Source organism: Manis pentadactyla, chromosome 18 (assembly GCF_030020395.1).
Source record: "Manis pentadactyla isolate mManPen7 chromosome 18, mManPen7.hap1, whole genome shotgun sequence".
Lineage (NCBI taxonomy): Eukaryota > Metazoa > Chordata > Mammalia > Pholidota > Manidae > Manis > Manis pentadactyla.
The window spans coordinates 30,273,977-30,301,445 of NC_080036.1; the positions used below are offsets into that span (position 1 = coordinate 30,273,977).

Below are 27,469 nucleotides of genomic sequence, written 5' to 3' on the forward strand. Positions count from 1 at the left end.
CAGAAAGCCACACATCTACTCTATCAAAACACCTTGGTGCCTCTGGTTTCACAATATGCCTCTGGTTTCAGTAATGGTCTGTGGTCGGGGTAGGGGGCACAGGGAGATGATTCACGGCTGCCCTTTCGTCAAACTATCACTGACGACATGATCCGCACTATTAAAAATCTCTCCTGAAAATACCTATATAAAAAATTCCTCTCAGACCTCAGATCATATATCCACTAAATATAAATTGTGAACTCTTTTTGATCAGAATAGTCTGGTAAATACCTTAGTAAATATCGTAGACATCTCCCTGGGTCACTCATTTTGTTTCCAGATTTGTGGATGCCTGAAAATTAGAGAAATGTGCATCTCTGAAAGCCCGACTTCCCAAGTCTGAGGTAGGATTCCTGTTCCCGCTCTGTCTGTGTGTCTGTGTGTGTGTGTTCCTTCTCTTTAGGGTCTGTAGATTGTTGGGGGTTTTCCTGCTTGTTTTACTCTGCCTGTCTCATGGTCATCACTGCACATCCTTTAGGGAGTAGGAGGCGTGAAGCACATGAGCTAATGTGTGGCCTTCACAGAGATAGAAACGGATGTGTCACGGCCCAGCCACTGACTAGCTACGTGATATATAGCTACGGGCACCCCGTATAATCCCCAGGCTCCCAGCCTATAAAAGGCTGTGCTGTCTACCACAGCCCATGGCAGGGTTGTGTGCAGGGCTCAGAGGCAGGTCCCATATGGAGAGCATGGCAGGGTGGCTGCCAGAAAGCACATGCTGAGCGGTGGTCAGGGAAGGGTGGACAAACACTTACACGCTCACGGTCATAGATTCACCAAACAGGCACGCGATGCGTCCTCACTGCCTGGGTGGAAAGCAAATACCCCATTTAGGAGCTTTTAGGATTGGCAACCTTGACACTTGGGCTTGTCCCGCCTGTGGTCTGGCAGGGCTTTGGGTTAGAAGCCCCTGGCCCCTCACCCCATAAACTCCAGTTCAGAGTTCACCTGGGCTTCAGTGAGGTCTGCTCTGGGAAGCCGGGTGACTGGCCTGGGGACCTCATGGGGGGGGCTCTGATCAATGGGGTCCACAGAATCCAGTCACTCTAGTCCTCTCTGAACCACTAACTAGAACCTCTCTGAACTAGCGTCAGGCAGATGCAGAGTAGACAGCTGCCCCCAGTCTGCTGATGCTCACCCCGCCCTGTCCGGGCTTCCAGAGGCAAAACAGAGCAGAGTCCTGCCCGAGGCTGGCCTGACCTCGCAGGTCGCCTGCTGCCAGTTTGTCCCAGGCCTCAGGGATAAACAGGAGGCTTCTCCAGATATTTCATGTACTCAGAGCTTCCCATTTTCTGGGAGCTCTTACAGTGCTCAAACTTCTTTAAATCCATGCTCCATTTTGATAAGTAAAAAAGAAATCTCTTAAGCGTCTGGTGTCTAACAAGTCACTTTCTACAGCAAGACTTACTTCCCCTCAGGTGTTTTCATAGCACTTTATCCCCAAACAAAATTCATATAGACCCCAGCCAGACAGGGTCTGGAGCTGCAGCTTTATAGAAACATTCTACATTTTTTTTTTTTTGAGAGGACACCTCTCATATTTATTGATCAAATGGTTGTTTACAACAATAAAATTCTGTATAGGGGACTCAATGCACAATCATTAATCAACCCCAAGCCTAACTCTCAACAGTCTATACACTGAACTTTTTAATGAGGCTTTTTTTTTATGTAAAAAGTTCAGTATGTTAGTAAGTAAAATAAACAGTATATGATGATATCAAATGAAAAAGAAATGTCCTTTGGCATCACTCTCTACTGTTAATAGTTTATTCTATACCTTTCCAGGAAAGAATATTCTCAACATCCATAAATATACATACCATATATAAACATATGCAAGCATTTGGTTACGTCTGTTTCTCACTCCAAATATATATGTATAAGTGATAAATGATACTATGTATATATATTATATTATATATATGTTTACTGCATGCCAACCACCATTCTACTTGCTATTTGCTTCTCAAATCCTTTGACCCACTTTCCAACCCCATGAATTAGTACTATTATTTTCCTCATTTTCCAAATGAGCATGCTAAGGTCTGGAACGGTCAGTTACTTACCAAGGTCACAGCTAGTAAGTGGCGATGCTGGGATTTGAACTGGGGCAAGCTGAGGGGACATCAGAACCGACTCTCCTACCTGCAATACTGTGTCCTTCAATTTACATTTTTTTACTTAATATATATATTATGGATAGTGTTCCTTTCAATACACATATAAAATATTTGACTAGGGGTAAAAATTCCAACAATAGTAAGTTATTTTTACAGTTAGGTTTTAAATAACACTTATCTCCTTGTAGAAAGTACATTGCTCTTGACTGGAATAGTCTACTCACATCAACTCGTATTTCTAGACTGGTACCCAGGCTCTATTGAGCATGTCCTGTCTCTTCCATGTCCCCCTTGTCTTCATCTGTGCCACATTATATTAATGGCTACATACTGTTTCACTAAATGAATGTCCTGTCACTTCATTTAGTCTATCGACAAACAGGTTGTTTCTAGTTGCAAGATCCACCTTACATATCTTTGTACAAGTTACTGGGTCAATTTAAGTAAATTAAAATTTTAACATGTTGTTTGACCCAGAAGGTTACACATTTACCCTCTCACCCACAGTGTGTAAAAACAATTATTCTCCATACACTCACCAACATAGGAATTAACAAATCTCTTCCTTTTTTGCTCATCAGATAGGTGTAAAAAGTACCCCACTGTTTTAACTTGTAAGTCCACAGCTGGGAGGGACGTTCTGCATCTTTTCATACCTATATTAGCCATGTTCATTTATTTTCTGCAAAGTGTCTATTCACATCTGTTCACAAAGTACTCTTTGACTTGTTGGGTTACTTGGAAATGCCTTAATAATTTGTAAGAGCAATTTAGTACATTAAGAAAACTGACTCTTTTGAAATATGTTCCAATTTTTCCTTCAGATTATTATCTGACTTTTTGTATTTTCGATGTGCTTAACTTTTGAATGTGGTTGACTTTTCGTCTTTTCTCCACGCCTCCTAGGAATCTTCATGCACAGGTATTATTATACCTGCCCACCCCAAGGGCTCAGGTAGACTTTTGCAGACTGCGGTCCAAAGAGGTGCAGTGACTCGCCCCAAGCCGCACAGCGGACAGTGCGTGACACTGGGGCTAGAACTGGGAGGCCCTAATTCCCTGCCCAGGGCTTCTCTACAACCCGGCAGCCCACCACGTCGTCCAGAAAGGGTCTCCAAGTAGTCACTGTGTTTACACCATCTTCTCAAGCGTTAAACGAAGCGATAAGCACACAGACAGACCTGTGCGTTGACCTTTCCTAATATTTAGCCGGTTACAGCGCTGGCCAGAGGAAGCCAGGCAGCCGCCGCCACCGCCCCGGGACGTGACGCACGTGCTCCCCAGGAAGGCGGAGCCGAAACCGCAGGATCTGCCAGCCTGGGCCACGCCCCTCCCTGCCAATCTAGGAAGGGGCGGGACCAGCTCGAAGGCTGGGCCAATCTGGAAAGGGGGCGGTGCCCGCTGGACGGCCGGACCAATCAGGGGCGAGGGATCCGGGGGCTGGGCCAGGGCCGCGCTCCCCGCTCTGGGCTCCGCCCTGCCTGGGCTTTCCCGGCTCGCGGTGGGATCGCTGCTCTGAGCAGCCTGCCTGCGACCCTGCGGCCGCTCGCGGCTCGGACGCCATGGAGGCGGCGCGGGCCTCGCAGCTGGGCGAGGCGGTGGCGGAGAAGGTGCTGCAGTACCGGCAAGACCAGTCTGGCTGGAAGATTTGCCGGGAAGGCGTGAGTGAGGAGCTGGGCGGGAAGGGGTCGCAGGGCCTGGCTCCTGGGCCGGGGTCCTCGAAGACCCCAGGCTCCTTCTCTCCCCTTCGTTTCCTGCATTCCAACCCCCGGGTCTGGATTGAGGAGCAGATTCCACTGGGGGTTGTTTCCTTAAAAAGCACTGGGCCTGTTGTGCGCACAGTGACCCCGGGAGGTAAGTGACCCTTTAATTGCAGGGCCTGCCCAAGGTCACCTGGAAGGTAAATCGTGGTTGGGACGGGAGCCGAGATTCCCGGGCTCCAAGCCTTTATTCCTTCCCCAGAGCCGAGCCCTGCCTTTGCGTTCCTGTAGGAATAGCTTTATCTGAGGCTTCTGAATTTTAACACATAGACCTAAGTTGCTGGAGGGAGCAGAATGCCTGGTGGCTTTCAAGGGGGTCCGAAGACCTCCCAGAGCTGCCCACCGCAGCCAGTTCAGCCCCCTTTGGCCCCCGCGCGCTCCTGTGGTGCAGCGCTGCCGGGACTAGTCCCTGCGCCGTTCTCACCGCCCGTATCACCGCGACACTCGCCTCTGTTGAGGCTCCCGACTTCTTGTCCACAGGACGGGGGTTGTGCCAGGTGATCTCCCACAGCCCTTCCAGCCCTAAAATTCTGCGATTCTGTGCCTTTTGACAGAACGGAGTTTCCGTTTGCTGGAGGCCATCTATGGAGTTTCCAGGGAAGCTGTAAGTGCACACCTTGTTCAAAGCTCGTCCGAGGGGTCCGAGGGGCCACCGCCTTCCTGATGTCTCTGGGTTTGCTTCCTAAGATGCTGATCAACCCTCACACCCTGGATTCGTCACCAGTTATTTTCCAGAAAAGCTTATGTTTTTAACTGAGTCGTCTCCAGCATGCTATATTCTTGGGAATGTGTGCTGTCCATTTCTGCAGGCCTGGGGGGAGGTTGGCTGGTAAACGTCAGCCCCTCCTCTACCAGGTTGTCCTAGAGAGTGACGACAGACCTACAGGCGTGGCATCCAGTCCTCATGCAGAGTCCCAGGGTAAGCAAGTCTGATGCTGTGGAGTCACATTCCCTTTTCGTGCTCCAGGTACCGAGGGGAAGGCATCCTGAATGGGACCCCCGAGAATGTGTGGGACTGCGTAAAGCCTCTTGCTGGGACCCTGCGGGACAAGTGGGATGAGAATGTGACCGGTTTTGAAATCATACAAAGCATCACTGATGTAAGTCCTTCCCCACTCTGTCATCCCTGTCCACTCGGGAGGGGCCGGTGACGCCTTTCAGCAAAGGGAGTGCCCTGCAGAGCCCGGTGCCCAGCACACACAGGCTGCCTGCTGCTGGCACCATGGGAGCCCAGCATGCACTCAGTGTGACTCAGAGAAGTAGAGATGCCCCCAGCCGAGTGGAGGGGCCGCAGCAGCAGGTGGTGAGGCAGCGTGGAATGAACGTGTGCACTGAAGACACGAATGTGACCCACCAGCTCCAGGTTGAAATGCTACCCCGTGATGGGGCCATGGGTATGAATTGAGAGAATCTTGTCTGGTGAGTCAGGATTCTCCTCCAGCGGTGGGGCTGTGCCAGGCAGCAGCTTTGGGGTGAGTTTCTCTGTTGGCAAAATAAGTGTGACATCTAATAGTGCTACCCACAGACCTTTATCAATGATGGAAACGTCCTATAACTGTCCCGCACCGTAGCCGCTAGCCCCTTGTGGCCGCAGAGCATTTGAAAGGTACCTAGATTGAGGAGATGAGTTGCTAATTTTATTTAATTTTCATTACTCTCAGTGAAAATTTAGAAAGCTGCGTGGAGCTAGTGGCTGCTCAAGACAGTGCACCCTGACCTGGTTGGCCCTGCCCTGGGGTCTCCTCTGTAGCCCTAAGAGCCCAGGGCGTTTTGATCAGGGAAGTTAAGAAGAAAAAAAAGTCATAGCCAAAACTAATACAAAAGTTGCCTTGGGGGAAGGTTGCCAACCTGTTTTGAATGGTGTCTTGATTGTGACATCTGTGAACGTGGCACATGCCTGGGCACTTACGTTGTTGGGGAATCTGAGCAATACTTATTTACTGGTCAATCAGTAAGCGCCCCAGTGTTCTTGACCCTGACCAAGAATCCACATTTCAGTCCATTCCCAGTTCATTAGCAACAGGAGTTTAGGCCATTGTTTCCCGAAGGGTGGGGCACACACCACCGGGTACAAAAGGTGATATGAGGACCTTCACAGTCAAAGCTGCAATTGCATCACCCAGAGTGAGGGCAACTCAGTTCTTTAATCCACAGCTGCCTCGAGGGGAGTCTCAGGGTGGTGCTAATGTGCCCCCTGCCTTCTGAGTGTTTTGCTAATCTGCTTTACAGCAGAAAACAGGCTGCTGGCCTCAGGCTCCAAATCAGAGATAGAATCTAACAAACCCTTGAATATTTTTGCCTAAGTTTTAAAAAGTGAGCGCATTCAGATAAAAATAGTAAGTGAACAACAGGATAGATGCTAACGGATAGCAAAAAATTGTGAAGCACGTATACAAATAATTATACACAAATGCTTCACTAGGAGGAAACACAGGTTGGTGCCTTTTCAAACGTAATACAAATGTACTAACAGAATGACCGCATGTAGACTTTTGTTCTTGAAGGCAGAAGTGGCTGCATTTTCTCGGTGGGACAGGAGAGAGATGACGGCCTGGGAAGTTGTAGGAGTCTCTCCGAGCTGCCATAGTGATGACGGGGATAAGCACTTACCATGTCCCTTTACACCCTGCTACATGCTCAGAGCCTCGTAAGGGCACCCCAGGAGGAAGGAGACAGGTCCGCAGTGGGAAAGAGAGGCTCCCGGTTCACACAAGTAATCAGTGGCGTGGCCTGGCAGGTCGGAGCTGGTGGGGGGGCTCCAGACTCCAGGCTGCCAGCTCCTCGGTGACCCTGTGCCTTCACCGCACCTCCAGTCTGGGTCCCGCTGACGTAATCCCTCAGAGGCCCTGCGGTGACCTGTACGATTTCTGCAGGCCTGTGGGGAGGTTGGCTGGTAAACGTCTGCCTCATTGCTCCTTTGCAAACACCCCACTTTCCGGAGCCTGCCAGGCCCACAGGCAGCTGGCACCCACTAGGGCTGAGGTCTACTGTGGCACCCACTGTTCCTGCCTCCTGGGCCAGCCTGCCCGTGGGGCTTGGGGGTGATGCAGGGTCTGCCTCCTCTGCACACCCAGGTTCATCCCTGAGGGAGCATGTCTGCTTCTCTGGGATCATGCAACCAGGCTGAACAGGTCCCTCCACCCCTTCCCTCCCAAAGCAGCTGCCTCCTCCCCCCAGACCCCCCTGACCCCAGTAGTCCTCTAGTATAACAGTCTTCAAACTTCTCGCTTGCAAACTTCCAGCAGACTTCTGAGAAATTAGACATCATCCCCACAAATCTAATCGACATTTAGTTGGCATCTAAAATTATCATCATAAATTGCAAAGTATGTCATTTTAGCATGTAGTAAATCTGGCAGTTTTGAACAAAACAGTGCTATCATTCTTCTAGATGTATCTAAATAATAGTTTCTTCACCATTTTAGACATATTACATGAACAGATTTACCTTAAACAGCCAGAAATTCTTTTTGTTTCTTGAACTTGAATTTCTATTCCATGTAGCCCATCAAATCTTGTCCTCATGTATTTATTCTTGAAAGTCATCATCCTGCATCATAAATATGTACATAAGTTGAAATTATTTTTAAAAAGCTTGTCTCCTGTGACTGTAAACCTATGTTAAAAAAAATCTGGATTGAGATAGGATTATAATTTAGTAAAATAATATGATTGAATGATAAATGTTGATAAAGGAATATTAAACATAAATGAAATACTTTACATCTCTCAGTGAGATGAATGAGAGGTCTTTCTAATTTTATTTGTCTGTGAAAAGATACAACTTATTACTAGAAAGATACAGCCTTCAATAGCCATTAAGTGCAGAAAGAGGGAAACGCACCCTATTGGTAAGCCTAGGTTTCCAAAAAGCAGAGAAGCATCTGACAGGTGGGAGCTCCTTATCATTTAGCAAAACAATGAAAATGTGGGGAAAGGGCCCTTTCTTGCAGGCTGGTATTTATTGCATTGTGTTGATAAGTCTCAGATGTTCCAGTTGGGAGGTGGGCAGTAGCCAACCGGCTGGACGAGACACAGAGCTGCGCCACTAGCTGCTGTTCTGTGATACGTGCTGCCGCTGTCATCATCGCTGTCCTCTTCCTCTGGGTCTGCAGACATTGCTTCGGAATGGGGCATTTTACAGTAGCAATCAGGAGTGGAAACTGTGTAGTTACTAAAAAAAAAAGAAAACTTGTTTTCATCACTTCTGCCATTCCTACTACGAAATACCAGAATTCAGAAAAGGCCAGATTACTTTGTTTCTAACAGCAGGCTTTGGCCTTTAAAAAGAATGTACTTACAGGAGGGGAAAACACGAAATTCCCCCTCTGGTGTGTAAGGCCTGGGTTTCATTGAAATCAGCTCCCCGCGTCTCCCCTCTGGCACCCTGGGGGACGTTACACGCTGGGGCAGCGCCTGCCCAGATGATTGCACATGGGTGGGGGGGAGTTGTGCCTTTCAGGGGTAAAGGAGACCTTGGTGAGGCAGCAGCCTGTTCTCAGGCAGGTGATTTTAGGAGGAAGGACGCATCACCTGAAGGCACATAGAGTCACCAGAAGCTGCTCCCAGGCGCTGTAGGGGAAGCTCTCAGATGCCCCGGGCACCACAAGCCACCTGGAAGGCTTGTGTCCCAAGGACTAGAATGTCTCTGCAGGACACGGGGCGCTCAAGTCTTAATGCCCAACAAGCAAGACAAAGGGGAAGAAAGACCTTTTCCAGTCCCTGCTTGCTGCCCCCCAGACATCTGCCAGGTGTGTCGCATCCTCCGTCCTCGGGTCTGAGCTGCGCTTCCCTTTGGGGCCCAGAGAGGGGCATGGTGGGGTGAAGCAGGGCTGGGTTTGGGTGCTTGGCTGACAGAGTGGGGCAGTGGGCAGCCAGGACGTTCTGTATGGGGTGAGTTCCCACGGGTGGTGCGCACACCCAAGCTTAGGAGGGAGTCAACCAGCTGCCTGGGGCACACATACAAGGAGGTCCTGCTCTCAGGACTGGCCAGTGCAGGGCGGCCCTGAGAAAGGAGTGGTGCCCGGCCGCACCCTTGCCCCAGCCCTGTTCAGATCCATCAGCATAAGCTTTACGGTGAGGGCCAGCATCTCTCCAGGCCTCGGCTTCCTCACCTGTCAATGGGTTAATGGCTCCTGTGTCTCAGGTGTGAGGGACAGCTGAGTGCTTGTCCATCAAGGTCCCTACTGTGCGCACAGGAACTCTTAGGGTCTCCTGAGATGCAATCAGAGTTGCCCTGATCTAGGGCTAACCGGCTATGGGCATCCCGTGTCACAGCCCTAGGTGTGACCGAATGGGGTGTTTCAGTGACACTTGGTGGGACAGAGCAGGCAGATGTCTGCCATATGCACAAACCCCTCTTTGCTTTGACAGACATTGTGCATAAGCAGGACCACCACCCCGTCAGCCGCCATGAAGCTCATTTCTCCCCGAGACTTTGTGGACCTGGTGCTGGTCAGGAAGTACGAAGATGGGACCATCAGCTCCAATGGTGAGCGCTGGGGAGGGGCAGCCTCAGGACACTGGGCTCTGTCTCCTCTGCGCGGGCCCCCCCTTGTCTGGTTTGAGGGATTCCGTGCCACGGAGTGTCTGCGTGCTAGAAATTTTATTTTTAAGGCACAGCTTTGGCCAGCCCCCCTATTAATTCTTGCTGAGGCTCGTAGTCTGTGCTGTACACCTGGGCTACTTCTGGGCTTCACAGAGCGTGAGTGCCCTGCCATCACTGAGCCACAGGAGTCCCTTCCTAGCGGAGCGCCTCCTCCTGGAAGCACAGCCTCTGGGGTCCTCTGAGCCTTCCACACAGGATAATTCTGGGTTTTGGAGGGCTACCCGCCCCTGTACCCCCGAGCTCTGCATTCTGAAATGTTCTTTCCCCTAAAATGCTAGTAGGTGTGGGGAAGCTGAGAAAGGGAGTACATGGGCGTGCATATGTGTCTTGGGTGTGTATGTGTGTGCATGAATGTACGTGGGTGTGCATATGTGTGTACGTGTATGTATGTAAACATGCATGGACTCATGTTCATGGATGTATGTGTCTGCAAGTGTGTGCACATGAGTGTGGGGGGGTGCATATGGTTGTGGGCATGTGAGTTTCTGTGCAGGAGCATGAGAGTGTGAGTATGGGTGTGCATAGGGAAGGGTGGGGGAAGAGGTCTCCAGGGCAGTGGCAGGGTCCCCGTGCTGACTCTGGGGCTCCGGGTGATTGTGGCTCATGCTCTGGGTGCCCGGGAAGGTGTGTCAGCAGCAGGGCCCTATGGTCCAAAGTTGTGATGCACTAACCCTCACACTCTGTCTTCCAGCTATCTATGTGGAACACCCATCCTGTCCCCCGAAACCCGGTTACGTGAGAGGCTTTAACCATCCTTGCGGTTGCTTCTGTGAGCCTCTGCCAGGGTAAGGAGAGTCCAGGACTGCATGGCACGTCCAGACGTAACTGTGGTTTAACCGTGGGCATCCCATTCAGTGGGCACATTAATCACAATTTGGAATGATGAAAATGCCTTGTAGCTCTTTAGGCCTTGACGTTTCAAAGCACTGTCCCCCCACATCAGGGACACAATATGCCAAGTACTAGGACCATGGGAAAGGATTGGGGGATACACTCATTCTTTTTGCTGTGGAACTCCCCCCTCCAGCCATACAAAGTGGGCTGGCAGATGTCATGGTCCCATTCAGCAGGTGAGAACACCCAGGACTGGGGAGGTTAAGTGCCCTGCCCAGGGTCAAAGGCCTAAGAGGTGGGCAGTGTGGGGCCTGAGGGCCAGTCTTCTCTTCTACTCTTCGAGCTCTGTCCACCAGCCGGGAGCAGCTGGCGGTCGCGTCCCCAGCCTGCCCACACAGTGCTTGTCCCTCCACAAGGAGGGCACGGAGGGGCCTGGGGTAAAGGGCAATGCGAGAGCGCACCATGAGTCAGCCCTGGACTGAACCCAGTTCTGTCCCCATTTTCTCAGCGGGTGTGGCCAAGTTTTTACCAGGAGCTTTCTGTAGGTCACTGGTTTTTCCTGGGAAGCACCCAAGGTGACAGTGAAAGAATTTGCACCTGAGGGAGTGGCCCAGTGTGACCCTCGGTCCCAGAACAGACACCAGGAAGGGAAGTCCGGCTTCCACCACACAGCCCCGGGGGGAAGAGCCTGGTGCCAGAGATTTTACTAGAAACCCAAGCCCAGCACTTCCGTGTAATACTTTTTGCTAAGCCAACTTTTCAAACATCTCGTGGAAGACTTACATTAAACATAGCAAAACTTTATGAGTTTGCACATAGCTTAGCTGCACTCCCCCCACCAACCACCGCCCCGCACAGACCCTATACTGGGGGTTTTGGCCGCAGACCCACTAGCTGAGCACCAGCCTCCGCCCCGGCTCCTTGTGCTCCCACCTGGCCGTCGGGTGCTGGGAACCACCCTCTTACCGTGCTGGGTCGTCGGATGGAGAGGAGCCTTCAGAACGAAAGGCAGAGCCTGCTAGGGCCTGGCGACCACGCTGTCTTCCCCTGGGGGAATGCGCGGCATGACGGCATGCTCCTGCCCTGGGCCAGTGGGTTGGTGACTGCGCGGATTTTGCAGATGGCGTGGTCAGGGCTGGGAGGTGCCACAGAATCCAGCAAGGGAGAGGTTTGGATTAGCCATTGACTTGTCAACCCTCACTGGCCTAACAAGCATTTCATGTTCCTGGTCACACTTCCTGTGGGCGCCTGCTGTGTGCGCTCACCCGAGAGGCTGCGGGTCTGAAGCCTGTGTGATGAGGGTCTCCACCATCGTGTGGACACCTGTTTTAGGCACTGTGGGCCCTGCAGACGGCAATCATACGGACATCAGCAGAGACACAGCCCTCCTCTGAGTGCCAGGCACTATTCTACACACTTTTATAAATCACCTCACTTTTACTCTTATAACAACCCTAAGGTGTGTTATTATCCCCATTTGTTAGATAGACACTAGGGCCCAGAGAAGTGCTGTGACTTACCCGAGCTCACACAGCCAGGGAGCGATAGAGCCGCAGCTTAAACCCAGGCGCCTGACTGCAGAATCCATGCTCTCAACCTGCACCTCAGTCCCTCAGACCAGATGAAGGGCCGGTCCTGCTGCTGAGCTTCCAGCGGGCAGGGGAGACTGCAACACATGCATATGTCTCAGCTGCTCGGGGAAGTCTGCTTGTGACAGTTAGATGGTCAGCGCTGTGGAGACGACCGAAGCCAGGGAAGGAGGGAGTGAGACATCTACAAGGCATCACTTCCCCAACAGGGCATCAGGGCAAAGCACAATGTGGGGGGCGCCCCTGGCAGAGGGGTGAGCAGCTCCAAGCCCCTGAGGCGGGAGCGGCTGTGGGGATGGGCATGGTGAGCCCGTGGTGCAGGATCCGAGCGCTAAGACGCGGTCAGTGAGGGGGCAGGCTCCACTCCTTGGAGGGCCCCCGGCCTTGATGGGGACGGAGGATGCGGGCACTTTCTCCGAATGGGTGGGCGGGCAGCCAGTGGAGTTTTGAGCAGGACAGGCTCTGAGTTGGGTTTTCTGTGTGGTGGGGAGTCTAGGGGAATAGCCCGGGGGCAGGCGGTGGTGGCGGAGAGCAGAGTGGTGGCCATGCAGGGGACAGGCTTCTCCAGGGCCCAGCGAGGCAGCACGGCCCCAGCGAGCGCAAGCCTGTGCCCCACTTGGGTCTCATTGTGGGCGGTGGGCACCCTTTCCTATCCCAGCCTCTGGCTCCAGCGCCTCTCTGAGCCTGCTCTGCCCACTCTGTGAAGGTCCCTGCTGGTGACCAGCAAGAACCACGCAGCTACTCTCATAACCAGGGTCTCTTCGTCCCACACGGGCCATGTTTAACCTCCCACCGAGCTCCGTGCCCACCCTGGGGAAGCCCTGGTCGCCAAGCGAAACTTTCCCCTTCCTCGCGTTCCCAGGCCGAGAGGGCACTGCCAAGAGAGGAGAAGGCTGCAGTCAGCCCCTGGGAGGAGGGGCAGAGAGAAGAGGTGCAGGCGGGAGGTGCGGGCAGGAGGGAGGGGTGACGCCGGGCGGGGCCCTGAGGAAGTCCCAGCCCCCACGGTGAGCTCTGTGCACAGGCGGCCTGCCACTGCTTCCCCTGCGTCCCTCCCCGGGCCTCAGTTGCCCTGTCTGTGCACCTGGGAGGGCAACAAGGTTCCAAAGGGCCTCCAGCTCTAAGCTGTGGTCCTCGTGATGGCAGGAGGCATTTGATGGGCAGCTGCAATGCTGTGTGGGGCTCTGATGCCCTTGAAGGCTCCATTCAAATAAAGTGCCTAGCAGTCCCCACAAAGCTGGCCTTTGCTGTCCTGGCCATTGGGAAGTTTGTGACAGGGAGGACCTCTTGTCCCTATAGTGTTGTGCCCCATCCCCCTTCACGTGTGCCCTTTGCTGAATCTGATTCTGGCTGGTGAGCCTCACCACCCTCAGCCCTGAGCTGCTAGGCTGGGGACGGGGCCCTGCCTGCGGACATCCAGCCCAGGGTCCCAGCCGTGTACCTTCTCCCCCTCCCTCTGGGCTCCTGCCGCCACCTGCCCAGAGTCCCCGGTCACAGGCCCAGGCAGGTCGTCAGCTCTCCGAAGCAGCCGTTCTCACATCCTTGGTCCAAGTCTCCATTATATCCTTAGTCAGTGTCCAGGGCATCGGAGGGCTTCTTGTTCATATGGACTGTGTCAGTATCTACGATACTTGAAATTAATACTGAGACATTTAGAAGTATTTATTTTAAAATAACAATAATACATTTATTTCATATTAACATAAATATGTTTATGAATAATAATTGTTATCCAAAAAAAAAAACCCCAGTACAAAGAGCGGCCCAGTTTTGCATTTTTTGCCAATCTGTTGAATGTCAGGCCTAACAGAAGCTCATGTCTGCTTCTGCATCCAGTCTGCTGTGATGTCACACACCGTGTAGCCTCTGGAAAATAGACCATTCCCTCGTGAGAGAATGAAAAAAAAGGTGGATCACGTCTCAGCGCTGTTATGAGTGCTGCTTTGACTTCGCAGACCCCTTTGAGGGTATCGGGAACCCGGGGTTCCCGGCACATGGGGAGAACACGGCCCTGCGTGGGCTGGGGGCCGTACCCGCGTCTCTGTTCCCCCGGGGCCGGTGCAGAGTGGGTTCTCCGAAGGCCTGGGCCAGTGCCTTGGGGTGCAGGGAATGCGTGACCTTCCTGGGCAGGAGGCAGGGACTCCACCCAGCCCGACAGCCTGGTGGGATTGCAGAAGGTGTCTGCCAGGCAGCCCAAGGCCAGCAGGTGCAGAGGGTGCACCGCCTCTTTCTCTCCCGGGCGCTCACCTGTCCGAGGCCTGGCCCAGCCCTGCGTCTGCGCCCTGACCCACCACTGTGCTTTCACAGGGCGCCTGGCCAGACCCGGCTCGTCACCTTCTTCCAGACAGACCTCAGCGGGCTCCTCCCGCAGAGCGTGGTGGACTCCTTCTTCCCCCGCAGCATGGCCGCGTTCTACGCCAACCTGCAGAGGGCAGTGACGAGGTTCTGGCACTGACCTTTCCGCTGCTGGCCAAGAACTCCGTGAGCCGACGTGGAGGTCCAGGCGTTGGGACACCGGAGGGCCTGGGAGGCCCTGAGGGCCAGTCTCAACTTTTGGAACCTGCTGGTGGGCAGCTGGCCTCCACAAAGGCCAACCAGGGTACCTGTTCTCACTGTACACACACCTGCCCCACACGGGGGCCCTACCCTCAGTGCGCAGACACCTGCCCTACATGGGGGACGCCACCTTCAGTGCACACACACCCTCCCCACACGGGACCCCACCCTCAGTGCGCACACACCTGCCCCACATCGGACCCCAACCTTGGCCACACACCTGCCCCACACGGGACCCCACCCTCGGCACACACACACCCGCTCCACACAGGACCCCACCCTCAGCACACACACACCCGCCCCACACGGGACACCAACCTTGGCCACACACCTGCCCCATATGGGACCCCACCCTCTGCGCGCACACACCTGCCCCACATGGGACCTCCACCCTCGGTGCACACACACCTGCCCCACAGGGGGGACCCCAACCTCAGCATGCACACACCTGCCCAGCACAGGGGGGCCCCAGGCCTCCAGGTCCCCATACCCAGCCCCCGTCCTGTGATAACACTGATCCCCCTTCCGTGCCAGTTATTATAAAGACCACATTGTTTGTCAAAAAGAATCCCCATGGACACTGAAAACCAGGCTCTGCTGCCTTTTGAGCATCTAGAACCCTCCCCAAGCTGTGCCACAGACCCGCATCTATATTTTTCTGGTAAGCTTTCACCATATTTCCCTCTTAACATGATGTCAACTTGGAAAATGTTTTTAAAAATGAGCTAAACATTAAGGAAGAATACTTTAAACATTCCTGTTGTATCTCCCATTCGGATCGGTTGTTTTTCTTTTTTTCCTGCTTTAACTTTCATGCCTCCAGCGAAACCAGGCAGTTTGAATCTGCCCCAGGCCAAGCCCGCAGCCTCCGGGGAGAGAAGTCCTGGAACTGATTCTGAGCTGAGCGTGCCTCAGCCTGCATGTGGAGCTTTGAATTCAGAGAACCTTCTCTGCCCGGGGCATCTACCTTTTCCCCTCTTGTTGTGGAGGCTGGGGCAGGGGTCCTCTGGACTCCAGGCCCTGGTCACCCCCACGCTGCTGCCAGCAGGCAGGATGGAAGAGCAGGTCCCCCTCCAGTGGCACTGGCTGGAATCCCCCCTCTAGGATCTGCAGTAAGATTGCAAAACCCTGCCTGGGCTCAGCCCACCCCGTACGTACATCCATCAACTAGCCCTGCCACCTCGGAAGGGTCTTGGCAGTCCCAGGACTCCCCTCTCCTAGGTCAGGACCATGCCGGCCTGTGTGGAATTCTGTCCACGTCCATCACCCTCATCTGCGTCCCACCACCTTTCTGGTAAGGATGGGTCATGGGTCTGACCGATGTCCCTCCTGCTGCAGTTACTCAGGTTCCTAATGTCTGCAGGAAATGCCAGAGTCCTCAATCTCCACTCCTCCAAGTGGAAAACATGACCCCACATTCCAGGAACTTCCTTCTCCACCTTGAGCCTCAGAGCACCTTCTCCTGACGTGCCCAGGTCTGAGCAAGCTTTGCAGTATGAATGCTCAGTTAGGGGTTCAAAAGGCCCTTCTTTCTGTTCCAGTGCAACTAACGGTCCCATGGGTGTGGCACCAAGATCGTCCAGCTCACCCCCTCTTCTCATCAAGAAATCTTCATCGGACTCTTTAATTTATTTAGATTGCTTTCATTCATTAAGTGCTTAGCAGGTCCCTACTTTGTGCCAGACACTGTTCTATAACATCTCCTCATGAGCCAGTTCCCCAGGCCCAGCCAGCTCTGAGCCTACCAGCTCAGGAGCCCCCTGCAAGGTGGCAACCTCACGAGATGAGGCCGCCTGTGCTCCCCTCTACCAGGGGGACTGCCAGCTCCAGGGCCACGTCCTGCTGGGGCCGTCTGATGCTCTCTGTCCACTGGCACCGGCTATGCTGGTCTGAATACCAGACCAGGACAGGACACGCATCTGATCTGGTCCCTGCCACTTAGAGGTTAGGCTCTCAGACAGCCAAGCTTCCTCTGTTTTGACTTCTCCTCTTTAAAAGAAATTGCAGGGACATAAATGCAAACCCGGTGTAGCCTACTTCTTACAAGTCAGTGCAAATGAGAGGATGTAGGAACCAGGGAAGGGCTCCCTGGAGAGGCCCTTGGGTGGTGGATCCATTTCCATGGAGAGTTTGTGATGAACGGGGCTGTTGTTTACCTGGCATTGTTCACTCTGCCTGTTGTCAGCTCTGCAAAAGCCGATTGAAACCAGGCCTCACGCGCAATCCCCCTGCCTCAGGAAGCTCAAACGGACAAACCTTTTGTTTTAGGACCTTCTTGCTGGTTCCTGATTCACCTCCCCTGGGAACTGGAACCTGGGCACTGGCAGTGTCCTCAGGGGGCCATCTGAGCTGGGGAAGAGGGGGCCCCTGGGAGACAGGAGGAGGTACCCAGAAGGCCTCAGACAAACCCCACATGCTCACTTGGTTTGCCTGGTCTCCCAAGGAGGCTTCCTCCGTGTCCCAGAACCGTGGCCAGCACTGCTCATCCATGCCACCGCCTGTAGCCCCGATGGAAAGCCATCCCCCTTCCCCGGGCTGGTCCACATTCATCTGCTGCTTGCTGAGGGATCAGAACCAGTCTGGCTATGGGAAACATCAGTGTGCACACGGGGGAGGCTGGGGTGAGGTGTGCCCTCTGACTCACCACGGCCCAGCCTCGGGCAGGCGCGCCGTGTGATCCCGGGAGGGCATGTTGAACTGAGTCACACCTTTCACTGTGCGATGATGTCACCTTCAGCGTTCCTGCTAAGTCTAAAGAGCTGGTACATATAGTGTTTCAAAGTTCTTGTCAGTATCTTGGGCTTGACATCATTCGGAATGGGACGCACAAGGCCACAGGCAGGATACCAACTAGTCTAAGCCCCTTGTTTCCCAAGGCAACCCGTGCCGGGTCTCCCTCCTGCTCAGCTGCGCCCGCTCGGATGCCACCCAGAGGGACCAAGCTGTCACCTAAGGAAGCCAGGCTGCATGGGGGATGCGGCTCCCACCTGGCCCTTGCCCTCTGGGGACACTTGTGGTTGTGAGGAAGCCCAAGGCACAGGGCGAGGCCACCTGGAGTGGCTGGGGCCCCAGCCACCAGCCAGTGTAGGCCGTCAGATGTGTGAGCGACGGGCCTTCACGCGGTCCCAGACCCCTGCCTTGGAGTGGCTCCAGCCGACGCCGAGCACAGCGGGAGGAGCTTAGCCCTCCAGGCCACCCACGCTGCAGGGTCACGAGCAGAACACCCACTGCCGTGGTGGGTGGGTCCCTGTGCAGCCACAGAAGACCTGCAGGCAGGACCCAGATCCCGTAACAAATGGTCATAGATCCATTTTATTTACAGCACCACAGTATCACCCTTCAGCTCTCTCTGTACATAGTCCAGTCTGCACCGGCTGCCCAGCGTGACTGCCCTTGCCGCTGGGACAACTCTCTTGCTGGGCAGTGTCCCAGGAGGTCCGGACCTGGGCAGCAGCCCCGGGAAGCACACCGTGCTGTCCCCACTCTGGGCGGGGGTTGGCAGTGACCCTGAGCTCAGTGGTTGTGAGGAGGCGCGCACTGCCTAGGAGTCTCCGGCCACCGCGGGCCCCTCAGCCTGGGGGCTCTTCCTCCTGACGACAATCGTCACAGGTCCATCAGGCAAAGCTTTGATGACGTTCCAGGCTTCAAACCGGGTGAGGCCCTGCACGGCAGTGCCAGCCAAGCACAGGATTTCATCTCCTGGCTGGACCGTCTCGCTCTGTTCTGAGGCTGCCCCTGAGACGAGGAAGAAGAAGATAGTGGGGTCCACGGGCAACGGGCAGCAAGGAAAGTCACCTCCCCCTGGTCTCTGAGAAGCCAGGGCAGCCCGGAAGGAGCAGGCTGCCTGACCCCCAGGAGCCGGTTGGCGGTTCTAAAATGAGACGTCTCCTGACACGGTGCTTGGAGGTGATCACCAGCCTCCGGTTCTCCGCTGCCCCTGGGAGGGGCTTCCGGGCAGCTCCAGGCCGGGTCTAGAGGACTCTGGGGAACCGCATCCTCTTCACAGCCTCCTCGGATACGCCCGGCATCCCTCCCCCTCACAGCACGCATGGCCCGTAGGGGCCTGGAGAAGTCCCTGGGCCCACAGAGCGGGGCGTATTCACCTACGGCTCACACACCCCAGGGGCCGCGTATGGAAAAGTGCAGTTTCACTGGTTTAAAGAAAACTTCCCATCCATTTGACACAATGACATGCACATATATTGAAGAGGAGCTAAAGATGACAGCAATGGTGACAACTGGGGCGTGCTGGCCAGCGGTGTGCTTACAGCGTGGTGCCGTCGCCCACATTCATGGCGGTGGTCCCTTGAGGTGCGTGCACGCGAGGGAGCCGAGGACTCGGGTGACATACACGGCAGAGGTGCTAAGGGGGCGCCTGCGCTCGAGCCCAGGGTTCACGTCCCTTGTTACCACCTCCCCCGCAGCTGGAGGCACATCCGTGTGGTACATGGGCCGGGATGGCAAAGGGACTGCCCCAAGGTCACACTTCCACTGGCTCGGATCCTCCTCCAGCAAGGAGGAGGGCCAACGCCAGAACCCAGGGGACCCCGGCGCCTTGACTCCAAGCCCTGTGCTCATTCCGACTTGTCCAGTCAGCTGGACGAGGAAGGCCCAGCTATGCAAGGGGAAAATCGGACTGTGCTTCACTTAAAACTTGGACAGTTTGTTCACTATGGCCTTTTAAAATTTTAGTTTGTAAAAATATTGCAGTGAAATCGTATTTCCCCGATTGCTGAGTGTTTCGGCGCCTGGTTCAGGAGTGCCCAACACAGGCATCACTTGCCCTGCCCCAGTCCCAGCCCTGCCAAGCCCAGGCCTCAGTCATGTACAAGCACCCAGCAAAGTAAAGGGGTTAAGGGGTGTCTGAGCCAAGGAGAGAAGGGAGGGAAGGCAGCACTGAGCCCTTGAAGGCCTGCCTGCCCCCAAGAGGGGCTGTGGGGAAGCTACGTGGTCTAGAAGATACTCAGAAGCCAGGTGGGGGCCTGGCCTGACACCCACACTGGACAGACCGCCCAGAGCCAGACGCACACACCTTTGAAGATCCTGTTAATGGTGAGAGGCTTGTCCCCGAGCAGGGAGCCCTTTCCTCCTTCCAGGCTGAAGCCCAGCCCTGCAGAGGTCTTCTCTAGCGTCACCGTGCACGCCGCATCCTCCGCTGTGAGGGACACGAGAGCTCATTAGGGGCGCCCTGCTGTCCGGGCCTCAGATGCCCGGGTAGCCCACGAGCCCGGCTGCCGCCTGCTGAGTCCTGCAGGTGCACGAGTGAGCTCAGCACGTCTCAGGCAGCACGCAAGGCAGGCCACATCCCTGGGACCACGGATTACTGCACAGCCCCACTAGGACTGGCCCCTTGTGGCCAGAGGCGACGTGGCACACTGGGGTCCCGCTGAGCTGGGGGAACTTACTGGATTCCACGGAAATGTCACCGGCCCCGGAGGCCGAGGCTGTGGAGTCCGCGGAGGAGTTCAGGTCTGGCGTGGCCTCTGGAGGCAGCTTCCTTGTGACGATCACGGCTTGCCGCGGGTCCCGGGCTTGGCGGAGGAGGGCCAGGGCATCGTTGTGCGTGGCCCCTTTGAGGGACTTGCCATTTATGGAAAGGACCTCATATCCCTTCTGAATTGTCCCTTCCTGGGAGGCCAGCCCGCTGGGGAACACTTTGTGAACCTGAGGGAACCAGAGGGAGTCACTGGCATCAGACCCAGATTCTTGCTGGAGGAGGGTCAGAGCCAAGTGGTCAAACCTAGAGGATTCTGAGGCCCAAGAAAATAAAACTAAGCGTGTCCTAGAGCAGGGCTGCTGGCACAGGGGCTTCCCCGGGCACAGATCGGTAGCAGCACCGCCAGCCTGGCTTCGGATCGCCCCCCACACAGCGTCCTAGACTACACCACCACAATCCTAGCTTAATGTTTAGTTCAGGCTTTTGCCTTATCTGCTCTATGTCAGCATTTCCCAGAGGACTTTCCTTGAACACCGATTCTGTGCTATATTAATAGGATTATCTATGAAAAGGTTCCTAAGATCTAAGAAACTAATAATACTGGATAAAAGAAAAGCTCTGAAAATATATACAAAAAAACCCCCAGAGACTCTGCTATGTAAATGTGCATGATACTTCTCTAAGGGGAAGCAGTCTAATTCAGTGACCCGCAAAGGGTTTCAGCCAAGAATCCTTTTTTGCATCGAGAAATCCTCAGGCCCCATCTTCTGCAGAAAGCATTTTTGAGAAACACCACTTTTATGGCTTCCTCCCATAAGTTCTAATCCTCTAACTCGAGTTAAAAGGGACCACACCTCTAGCCCCCTTTCTGCAAAATATGTAGAATTAAAAAAGAAAAGTCTTTGGCTAGCCCTCTTTAATGAGGTAAATTCTGGTTTGCAAGGTCAAGAGGACCCGGCGAGCGTGTGCAGGCACTGAAACATGCTACGAGCCGGTTTGCCGTGGTTGTGTGAATGAGGGTCTTTGTCTCTGAACCATTCTGGTGTCAGAAGACTTCTGCTTCAGACGCAGTGATGCCCTCCGCTCCGCATCTCAGGTCCTGCCTCCCTAGAAGGAGCATAAATGCCACCAGTTCCCTGTCCTGAGGACAAGGGGCGTGTCAGTGAGTGGCCAGCGTGGCCCTGGGTCATAAGCTGTGCTCAGCGCCAGCTCCCCTTTCACAGATCTGGAAGGGAGCAGAAGCACCCTAACACGGGAGGAGGAAGAAGAAGTCTGTGCTCAGGCCCTTCCTCCTGGTCCTTGAGTGGCCGCGGGGTCTCCGGTGGTGGCCGAAAGGGGCAGAGAGAAGTCAGCACTCAGGCAAGCTCTCTTCTCTTCTCTTTGCCAAGGAAGCGAATGCCACACCCGGGAATGTCTCTGTGATGCTCAGCTGTGGCTCCCCGTACCACAGCAACCCGTCCTCACGGTGGAGAGCTCGCCGGCCAGAAGGCGGCTGCTCGCCCGCGGACAGCACTTAAGTGGCCAGCGGGCGTGGTGTGTCTGACGCCGACTGATGCTGCAAGCCACGGGGCTGTTTTCTGCTGGCAAACAAATCCACGCACCCACCGAAAGGATGTACTGAGGCAACACAGCCATGAGATGACAACGTGCCCCAGCCCGGGCTGTGCAGGGTGGTGGCAGGGTGACCAGAAACTGTCTGGGCCAGGCTCAGAAACTGCTCCTGGGCCCCTGCCCCCAGCCATCCATCAGACCAGCACGACGACTGGTCTGACATCCCTGCTCTCCCAGTGGGCAGTGCCAGGCAGGCAGCCTCCTTACGGGACCTGCCTCCCCAAGGCCCCTTGCCTCCAGGTGTGCGGGGCTAAGCATCACAGCCGGGTCTCCAGTCCTGGCTGTGCTGCCTTCCACAAAGGCCCCTGGCTCATAAGTTATTCTTGTCTAAATGTCTGGTGGCAACAGGCTAGGGGTCTGTCGTCCCAGAAGGACAGACATGACACTGAATAAAATTTGCTTTGAACTTTTTTTCTGTGCTGTTATATAATGTAGCATATAATGGACCGTTTTAAAGTATGCAATTCAGTGACAGCTGGTGGGTTTGAGTTTTGAAACATCCCTCCAGCACCTTCAAAACTGCAGGCATTAAGACTTCAACCTTGAGAAATTCTGACTCAATAGTTCTGATTTGAGGCTGAGATACTAATTTCTTTAAAATTTGAAAACAATTAATTCTGACTTGTTTGGGCATATCAAAGTGGCTTGCAGTATTCCAAGACTTCTGTTAAATGAAGATTCGTGATTAGGGTGACAGTTGCTCTGCTTCTTAAGAAGGACGGGGCTTGACGGCCCCCTTTACCATGCTCCCCTGACCGCCTGCCAGTGGCCTGGTGTCACGCGTCCCTCTGATCCCTGGTACAAGCGCCTCCTGGAAGTGTCCCCCTCCGGGGCCATCACCACTGGCTGTGACACGCCCCCATCTCGGGACCGCTTCACTCACCGTGATCACCTTGTTCTCCAGATCCGCTCCTCCTGCCAAGCTGAACCCAACGCCGGCGCCTTCCTCCTTGTGTAGGATGGTGACGTGGATGCTATCTAATTGCTGCAGAAGAAATTGCATACATTAGAGAAACACTGCGACAGCATGAACGACCAACAAGTGCTTTGACATCAGGCCGGCCTGATCTCCATCCGCAGCTCGGCTGTGCTCCAAGCTGCACCACTTCCTCAGGGCTGCGTCGTCCGTAAAGAGAGGGCTCTACCGTCTGGGGTCATAGGAAGCCCAGAAGAAAAGACAGTGTGTAAAGCAGCAACGCAAGTCCTTTTCCTTTCTTACCCCATCTACACCCACACATGTACAGCAGGCCTGCATGCCGTGCGCTAGGTCAGCTGGAAATCCCAGCCTGTTGGGTAACAGCTCTGCCATTTCAGCATGGGGCGGGGCCAGCCTGGAGGACTTCCAGTCGGCACGCCCGGGGTCAGCGCTGCTTTGCAGAGATCACTTGCTTCTCCTCTGCCTGCTCCTCTGTGAGCACAGCAGCAGTACAGGGCACTCACCTGGACACACACATGCATGCACACACCTGCACACATGTGCACACACATGCTCCCCCAGGCACACAGTGCTTCCTAGCCTGGACATGGGCTCCCACAAACCAAGACAATCCCCCTGCACTGAAGTCAGAGACCCATTCTGGCCCCTTTGGAGTCTCAAACTCAAATGCATGCAGGGGCCAGGAAGGCCACTTCAAGGAGCAAGATGGGTAGGTGTGAGACACTGAGGAGTGATACGGACCATGGAGGACTGCAGAGCCCATTTCCTGCTCAAGAGGACCAGCGGCTACACAGCAACGCAGGCCCAAAGCCACCTGACCATTCCATTTAAGGAAAAGGAGCCAAAAAGCCACGTTATGATTCAGGTTGTATAATATTTAGAATATAATAATTTTAAAAATCACCATGCACACCAAATAAAATGTACCTGTAGGTCCACATGGCTCTCAGGCCACCAGTTAGTACCTTGGCACAAGAGAATGACCTCATGTCAGAGAGTGATGTGTGCTGGCACCCGACGCTCTGTGACCCTTTGACCCCAAAACCCAGGAGGGATCGCAGGGATGCATGTGCCTCACTGTCCCGCCTCTGCCCCAGCACTGAGTGGCCCACATCTCCCAGCTTTTATGCAGGGATCTGCTTACTTGCCCTGCAAGAGGCCTTTGTAAAGTTGCAAAGCAAACGCCCTCCCAGTAACACCTAGGCCAGACAGCTCTTTGTGGTTGGAGTAAGGCCCTGGAGGACGCTGGACCTGCTAACAGGTGGTGAGCGGGCGTCACAGAGGAGCCGCAGTCCGGGGCATCCTGTGCTCCCCAGGCCTCACCTCCCCCGTGGCCTGGAGAATTCCACTGTGATGCCTCCTTAGCTTCTCATGCCAGTCTGGCTGGTTCCTGTGCCAGAAGCTCCTGTGCAGACTCGGAGTGTGCCAGGAGGGCGCCAGGCCTGTGAGCTCGTACTCATCTGAGCTGAGCTGGCCCCCACCTGCCCCCCACTTCCTCCCCCACACCTCCGGGGTGTACTCAGAAGCATACGGGAAGTGGGACTTTCAGAGTGACTGGACTGAAGCGTGGGGCCGGGATCTGTCCCCTTTTGGTGTGCAGGGGAAGCGTGGGTGAGAGCTCACAGCCCAGGCTGCTTACGAGGACAGCGGACTCCCGTGAAGACTGCCCCTGGGGACGCCCGCCAGGCCAGCTGCCGTGGGCCGTGGAAATAGCACTGAACTTGGAGAAAAACACTAAGGCTCTGCAACCTTGAGATCACCTCTCTCGTTTATAAAATGGTCGAAAAGATGCAGTTAGTCAATGACCGGGAGCACTTCATAGTCACAAATCTCCAAGTGGGAGGCCTTGCTGTGGCCCAGGGGCACGGTGGCTGTCACCGTGGGCAGGGGTACCTGGGTCTGGGTGGCTGCTGGCCCCAGGGGACCCCACCGCTCACAGTAAGCTCTCGTCGTATAGTGCGTACGAAGGAAGCCTACCTTCAAGGTTGCTTCATCCAGAACCCTCACTTCCTCTATGAGTTTCTTCAATTCCTCAGAGCTCAGCAGGGAGATGACCGACTGGCCAGCCTGAGGGGAGCCGTGGTCCCCATCGTCAGCTTCCGTGGGCGCACTGAGACCCTCTGTGTACTCTCGCAGCTCGGAAAGGCTTTCGTGGAGAAAGAGCACGTGGTGTGAATCATGACACTGATAAGAACTAGCGTTTACTGCATAGTCACTTCAGCCTGGGCCTGGGGCTAAGCAGCGATGCGCATTCTTTTATTGGATGCAACAAATCTATGAGCAGATCCCAGCACCCTCCACTGTAGAGATGAGGAAACGGGGGCCTCAAGTGGCAGATAACCTGCCTCTGGTCACATGGGTATGAGGCGCTGGGATCCGGATTCAGAATCACAGCTCAGTGCAGGACTCCAAAGTCTGTGCTGTAAACTTCAAGCCCTCAGCCCAGAGCCCCGCTGACACTCTGGACAGGTCTGCACTGCGGCTCCTGTGGGGTCACAGCGGGGCTCTGAGGCAGTCGCCGGGGTGGCGCTGGGCAAACACACTCAGCTCTGCCCTCCCCACCCTAAGGGCTGTCCGCACCTGGAAGCCACCTTGGCCCCTGACAACTCTGAATGGCGCCCACTCGGCTAGTGTCTGGCATGGCTTTTTCTTCTGAACTTACCTGGCATCTGCAGCTATTTTTCCTACCTACAGTTCTTATTTTGCATGAAACTGTGGTTTCAGTAATAGAGGGCACCCCTCCCTCTACTGACAGACCTTTGCCACCAAGCGGTGTGGGGTCCCACAGCAGCAAATTCTGACGGAGAGCCTGGCGGCTCCCACGGAACAGCTTCTCAGTCAGAAAACGCCAGCGACAGGATGCGGAAGGCCGAAGGGCTCCGTCCCACCACCGACCAGCTGTGACCAGCTATGGGAGCTGGGTGGGCTCTTCAGACCCTGCTCTAGGCATCTGCCAGGACCTCCCCGGCCCTCCACGGTTGGCCTGCAGCCGATGGAACCTGATGGCACGTCTGGGTCAGGGAGCCCCAAGCCCCTCTCAGCAGTGCGGGAACAGTGAACGAAGCTGGTACGTGCAGGGCAACCCCGTCTAAGAGAAGAAGCCCAGCCCCCGGCAAGCATTTTTGGGAGCCCCTAGTTCTGTGGGGCAGGTCTCGCCCACCTCCTAATTTCAAGTGAAGGGGAAACCTGAGTGGGCGTGGAAGGAGCCTGCTTGTGGTCACGGAGTCAGCTCCGGAGCTGGGCCCGGGGCCCAGACGTCCCGACCCCCAGTGCCAGGGTCTGACCCCATGAGCAGAACGTAGTGGCCGCACTGTGGGGCGGGGACAGCAGGAATGCCCCAGGGGTCATCTCCCGGCCGCAGTCGGGCCTTTCCAGGCAATAGCGGGGCTTGCTGGATACGCGTCAGCTCTCCAGATCCCCACAGGTCACCCGCCAGGGGTCCACAGGTCACCCGCCCCCTCCCACCCCAGCCAAGAAGACCAGCTGCTGTGAGCTGTCCTCCTTACCACCGAAGGCGGGGGGCAACACGCGCACACCGTGCATGCAGAGGCAGGTGGAACACGCCCTCAGTACCCCTGAGACATTTTCAGATGGTAGGGCCCCCAGAGAGAGGCGAGAGGGCAGGGGCCCTGGGCAGAGCCACTCACTTGAGCGAGAACCCCGAGTCTGGGCAGGAGGCAGGAGCTTCTGAAGAACCGCTTGCTGCAGGGCCTTCCCTGGACAGCGGCGCTGGAGGGGCACCCTCCAGGGTGACGCAGGCGGTCTGGCTGCAGGAGACCGAGGACGGGAGGCACAGCAGGGACTTCATGACGGCCGAGGACACCTGGCTGCTGATGGAGTAGAGCCTGCTGATCTTCTCGTCCTGCGACCTCAGCTCCCAAGACTGCGCCCTGGACAGGGGGAAGCTCCGCGCCCGCTGGCTGGGCGCCTTGACAACCGGGCCCTGAGCGTCCTCACTCTGAGATGACAGCAGCCGCAGGAGCAGGTGGGGGTCAGGGGCGAGGGCTTCCTGAGTGGCCGGCTGTCCTGGGGGCAGGGCTCCCGTCACACCTGGCTCGCTGGCCTGGGAGGCCTCGGGATGGCACTGCGGCCACAGCTGCGCAGCGGAGTGGGGAGCCCCTCGCCCCGCGGGACCAGAGACCCTGCTTCCCTCCTGCCTCCCGGGTTTTGCCACCTCCCCCGAGGAGGGCTGCAGGCTTGGTCTCGGGGCCCCTTTGTCAGGCAGCTGAGAGGCGCCAAAGGTCTCAAAGGAGCTGATTCTCTGCTTGATGGAGGAGACGGCCTGCGTGTGGGGCCCCAGGCACCCCCTGGGCGCGGGCACTGGCTGGGTGCAGGCGGCCGCCCCTGCAGCGCGAATCCGCAAACCTCTCAAGCTCTGGCGAAACCAGGCCGGCTTGGGGGCCACGGGAGGACCCTTCTTCCCGGCGCTGCTGTCGGCCGACTTGTAGACTTGGGGAGCACCGCTGGGGGCATCCAGCTTTGGCGGGGTCCCGGCCGGGTGGCCCTGCGTCCCCTCTGCGCCCCTGCTGGCAGCGGGCTGCGGCGGCATGGGGCTGTGGTTCTCACTCATGATGGGGCTAAACAGACTCTTGATGCAGTCGGAAATCCGAACCCACGGGTCCTCGGCCGTGGTATCGGGGCTGCAGTCCATCCGAGCCTGCCTCCGGAGCAGCGGGTGGGTCACTGCGGGGCAGAAACGAGGCCGGCGCCGGGCGTCACACGTGGACGTGAGTGTTCACCCCAGTCCTAGTTCAAAGCCGATAGCAAGGAGGACTCTGGGGGAGGAGGTCAGCAGGAGAGGTGGACCCCCGCGTGGGGGAGCCCCGGACCCAGGGGCCATTACCCGACTGAAGCGCCAGCGGACAGGCTCACTAGGACCCGAGGCTGGAGTGAGCTCCACGGCGCCCTAGCGTCTGGGAGCTGCAAGGGCCCATGGAGGCCACCTGGTCCGGCCTCTGGAGTTGTCATGACA

General features: G+C 55.5%; 2 protein-coding genes and 2 long non-coding RNA genes across 15 annotated transcripts in view; 1 reads left to right on the forward strand and 3 right to left on the reverse strand.

Moving 5' to 3' along the window:
- Positions 1 to 4,492, reverse strand: part of LOC118935502 (uncharacterized) — a 35,948-nt gene extending 31,456 nt beyond the window's left edge. For 3 of the 8 annotated variants that reach the window (XR_005033850.2, XR_005033851.2, XR_005033843.2), the window contains exons 1-3: positions 3,350 to 3,455; positions 801 to 851; positions 274 to 334 (exon numbers count right to left, since the gene is read on the reverse strand). This is a non-coding gene — a long non-coding RNA (uncharacterized LOC118935502). Of the gene's footprint in view, positions 1 to 273; positions 335 to 800; positions 852 to 3,349; positions 3,462 to 4,372 lie in introns of those variants that run through there. The other 5 variants (XR_005033842.2, XR_008994714.1, XR_008994715.1 and 2 more) reach the window with 4 other exon arrangements.
- On the forward strand, positions 3,621 to 14,668 carry STARD5 (StAR related lipid transfer domain containing 5). Its single transcript, XM_036931845.2, has 6 exons — positions 3,621 to 3,829; positions 4,483 to 4,532; positions 4,896 to 5,028; positions 9,302 to 9,419; positions 10,228 to 10,321; positions 14,264 to 14,668. Exons 1-6 carry the CDS (start codon positions 3,731 to 3,733, stop codon positions 14,409 to 14,411), a joined length of 642 nt encoding a protein of 213 aa, XP_036787740.2. The 5' UTR covers positions 3,621 to 3,730; the 3' UTR covers positions 14,412 to 14,668.
- On the reverse strand, positions 6,694 to 12,017 carry LOC118935505 (uncharacterized). Its single transcript, XR_008994716.1, has 3 exons — positions 11,891 to 12,017; positions 7,377 to 8,102; positions 6,694 to 6,803 (listed from the first exon to the last, which is right to left on the reverse strand). It is a non-coding gene; the product is annotated as an uncharacterized LOC118935505 (long non-coding RNA).
- A 3,128-nt stretch (positions 14,669 to 17,796) lies between the features above and the next one.
- The window catches only part of IL16 (interleukin 16), an 82,645-nt gene continuing 72,972 nt past the window's right edge, over positions 17,797 to 27,469 (reverse strand). For all 5 annotated transcript variants that reach the window (XM_036931839.2, XM_057494887.1, XM_036931840.2 and 2 more), the window contains 6 exons: positions 26,145 to 27,180; positions 24,475 to 24,643; positions 22,444 to 22,545; positions 19,918 to 20,176; positions 19,545 to 19,667; positions 17,797 to 18,247 (listed from right to left, as the gene is read on the reverse strand). In XM_036931839.2, the coding sequence (XP_036787734.2) occupies positions 18,054 to 18,247; positions 19,545 to 19,667; positions 19,918 to 20,176; positions 22,444 to 22,545; positions 24,475 to 24,643; positions 26,145 to 27,180 (1,883 nt within the window). In that variant the 3' untranslated portion in view covers positions 17,797 to 18,053. The remainder of the gene's footprint in view (positions 18,248 to 19,544; positions 19,668 to 19,917; positions 20,177 to 22,443; positions 22,546 to 24,474; positions 24,644 to 26,144; positions 27,181 to 27,469) is intronic.

Bases quoted from the DNA above. Each gene is read 5' to 3' on its own strand.
- STARD5 (XM_036931845.2), top strand. From the start codon at position 3,731: ATGGAGGCGGCGCGGGCCTCGCAGCTGGGCGAGGCGGTGGCGGAGAAG. The intron at 4,533-4,895 runs GTAAGTGCACAC...TTCGTGCTCCAG, and splicing joins ATGGAGTTTCCAGGGAAGCT to GTACCGAGGGGAAGGCATCC. The intron at 9,420-10,227 runs GTGAGCGCTGGG...TCTGTCTTCCAG, and splicing joins TGGGACCATCAGCTCCAATG to CTATCTATGTGGAACACCCA.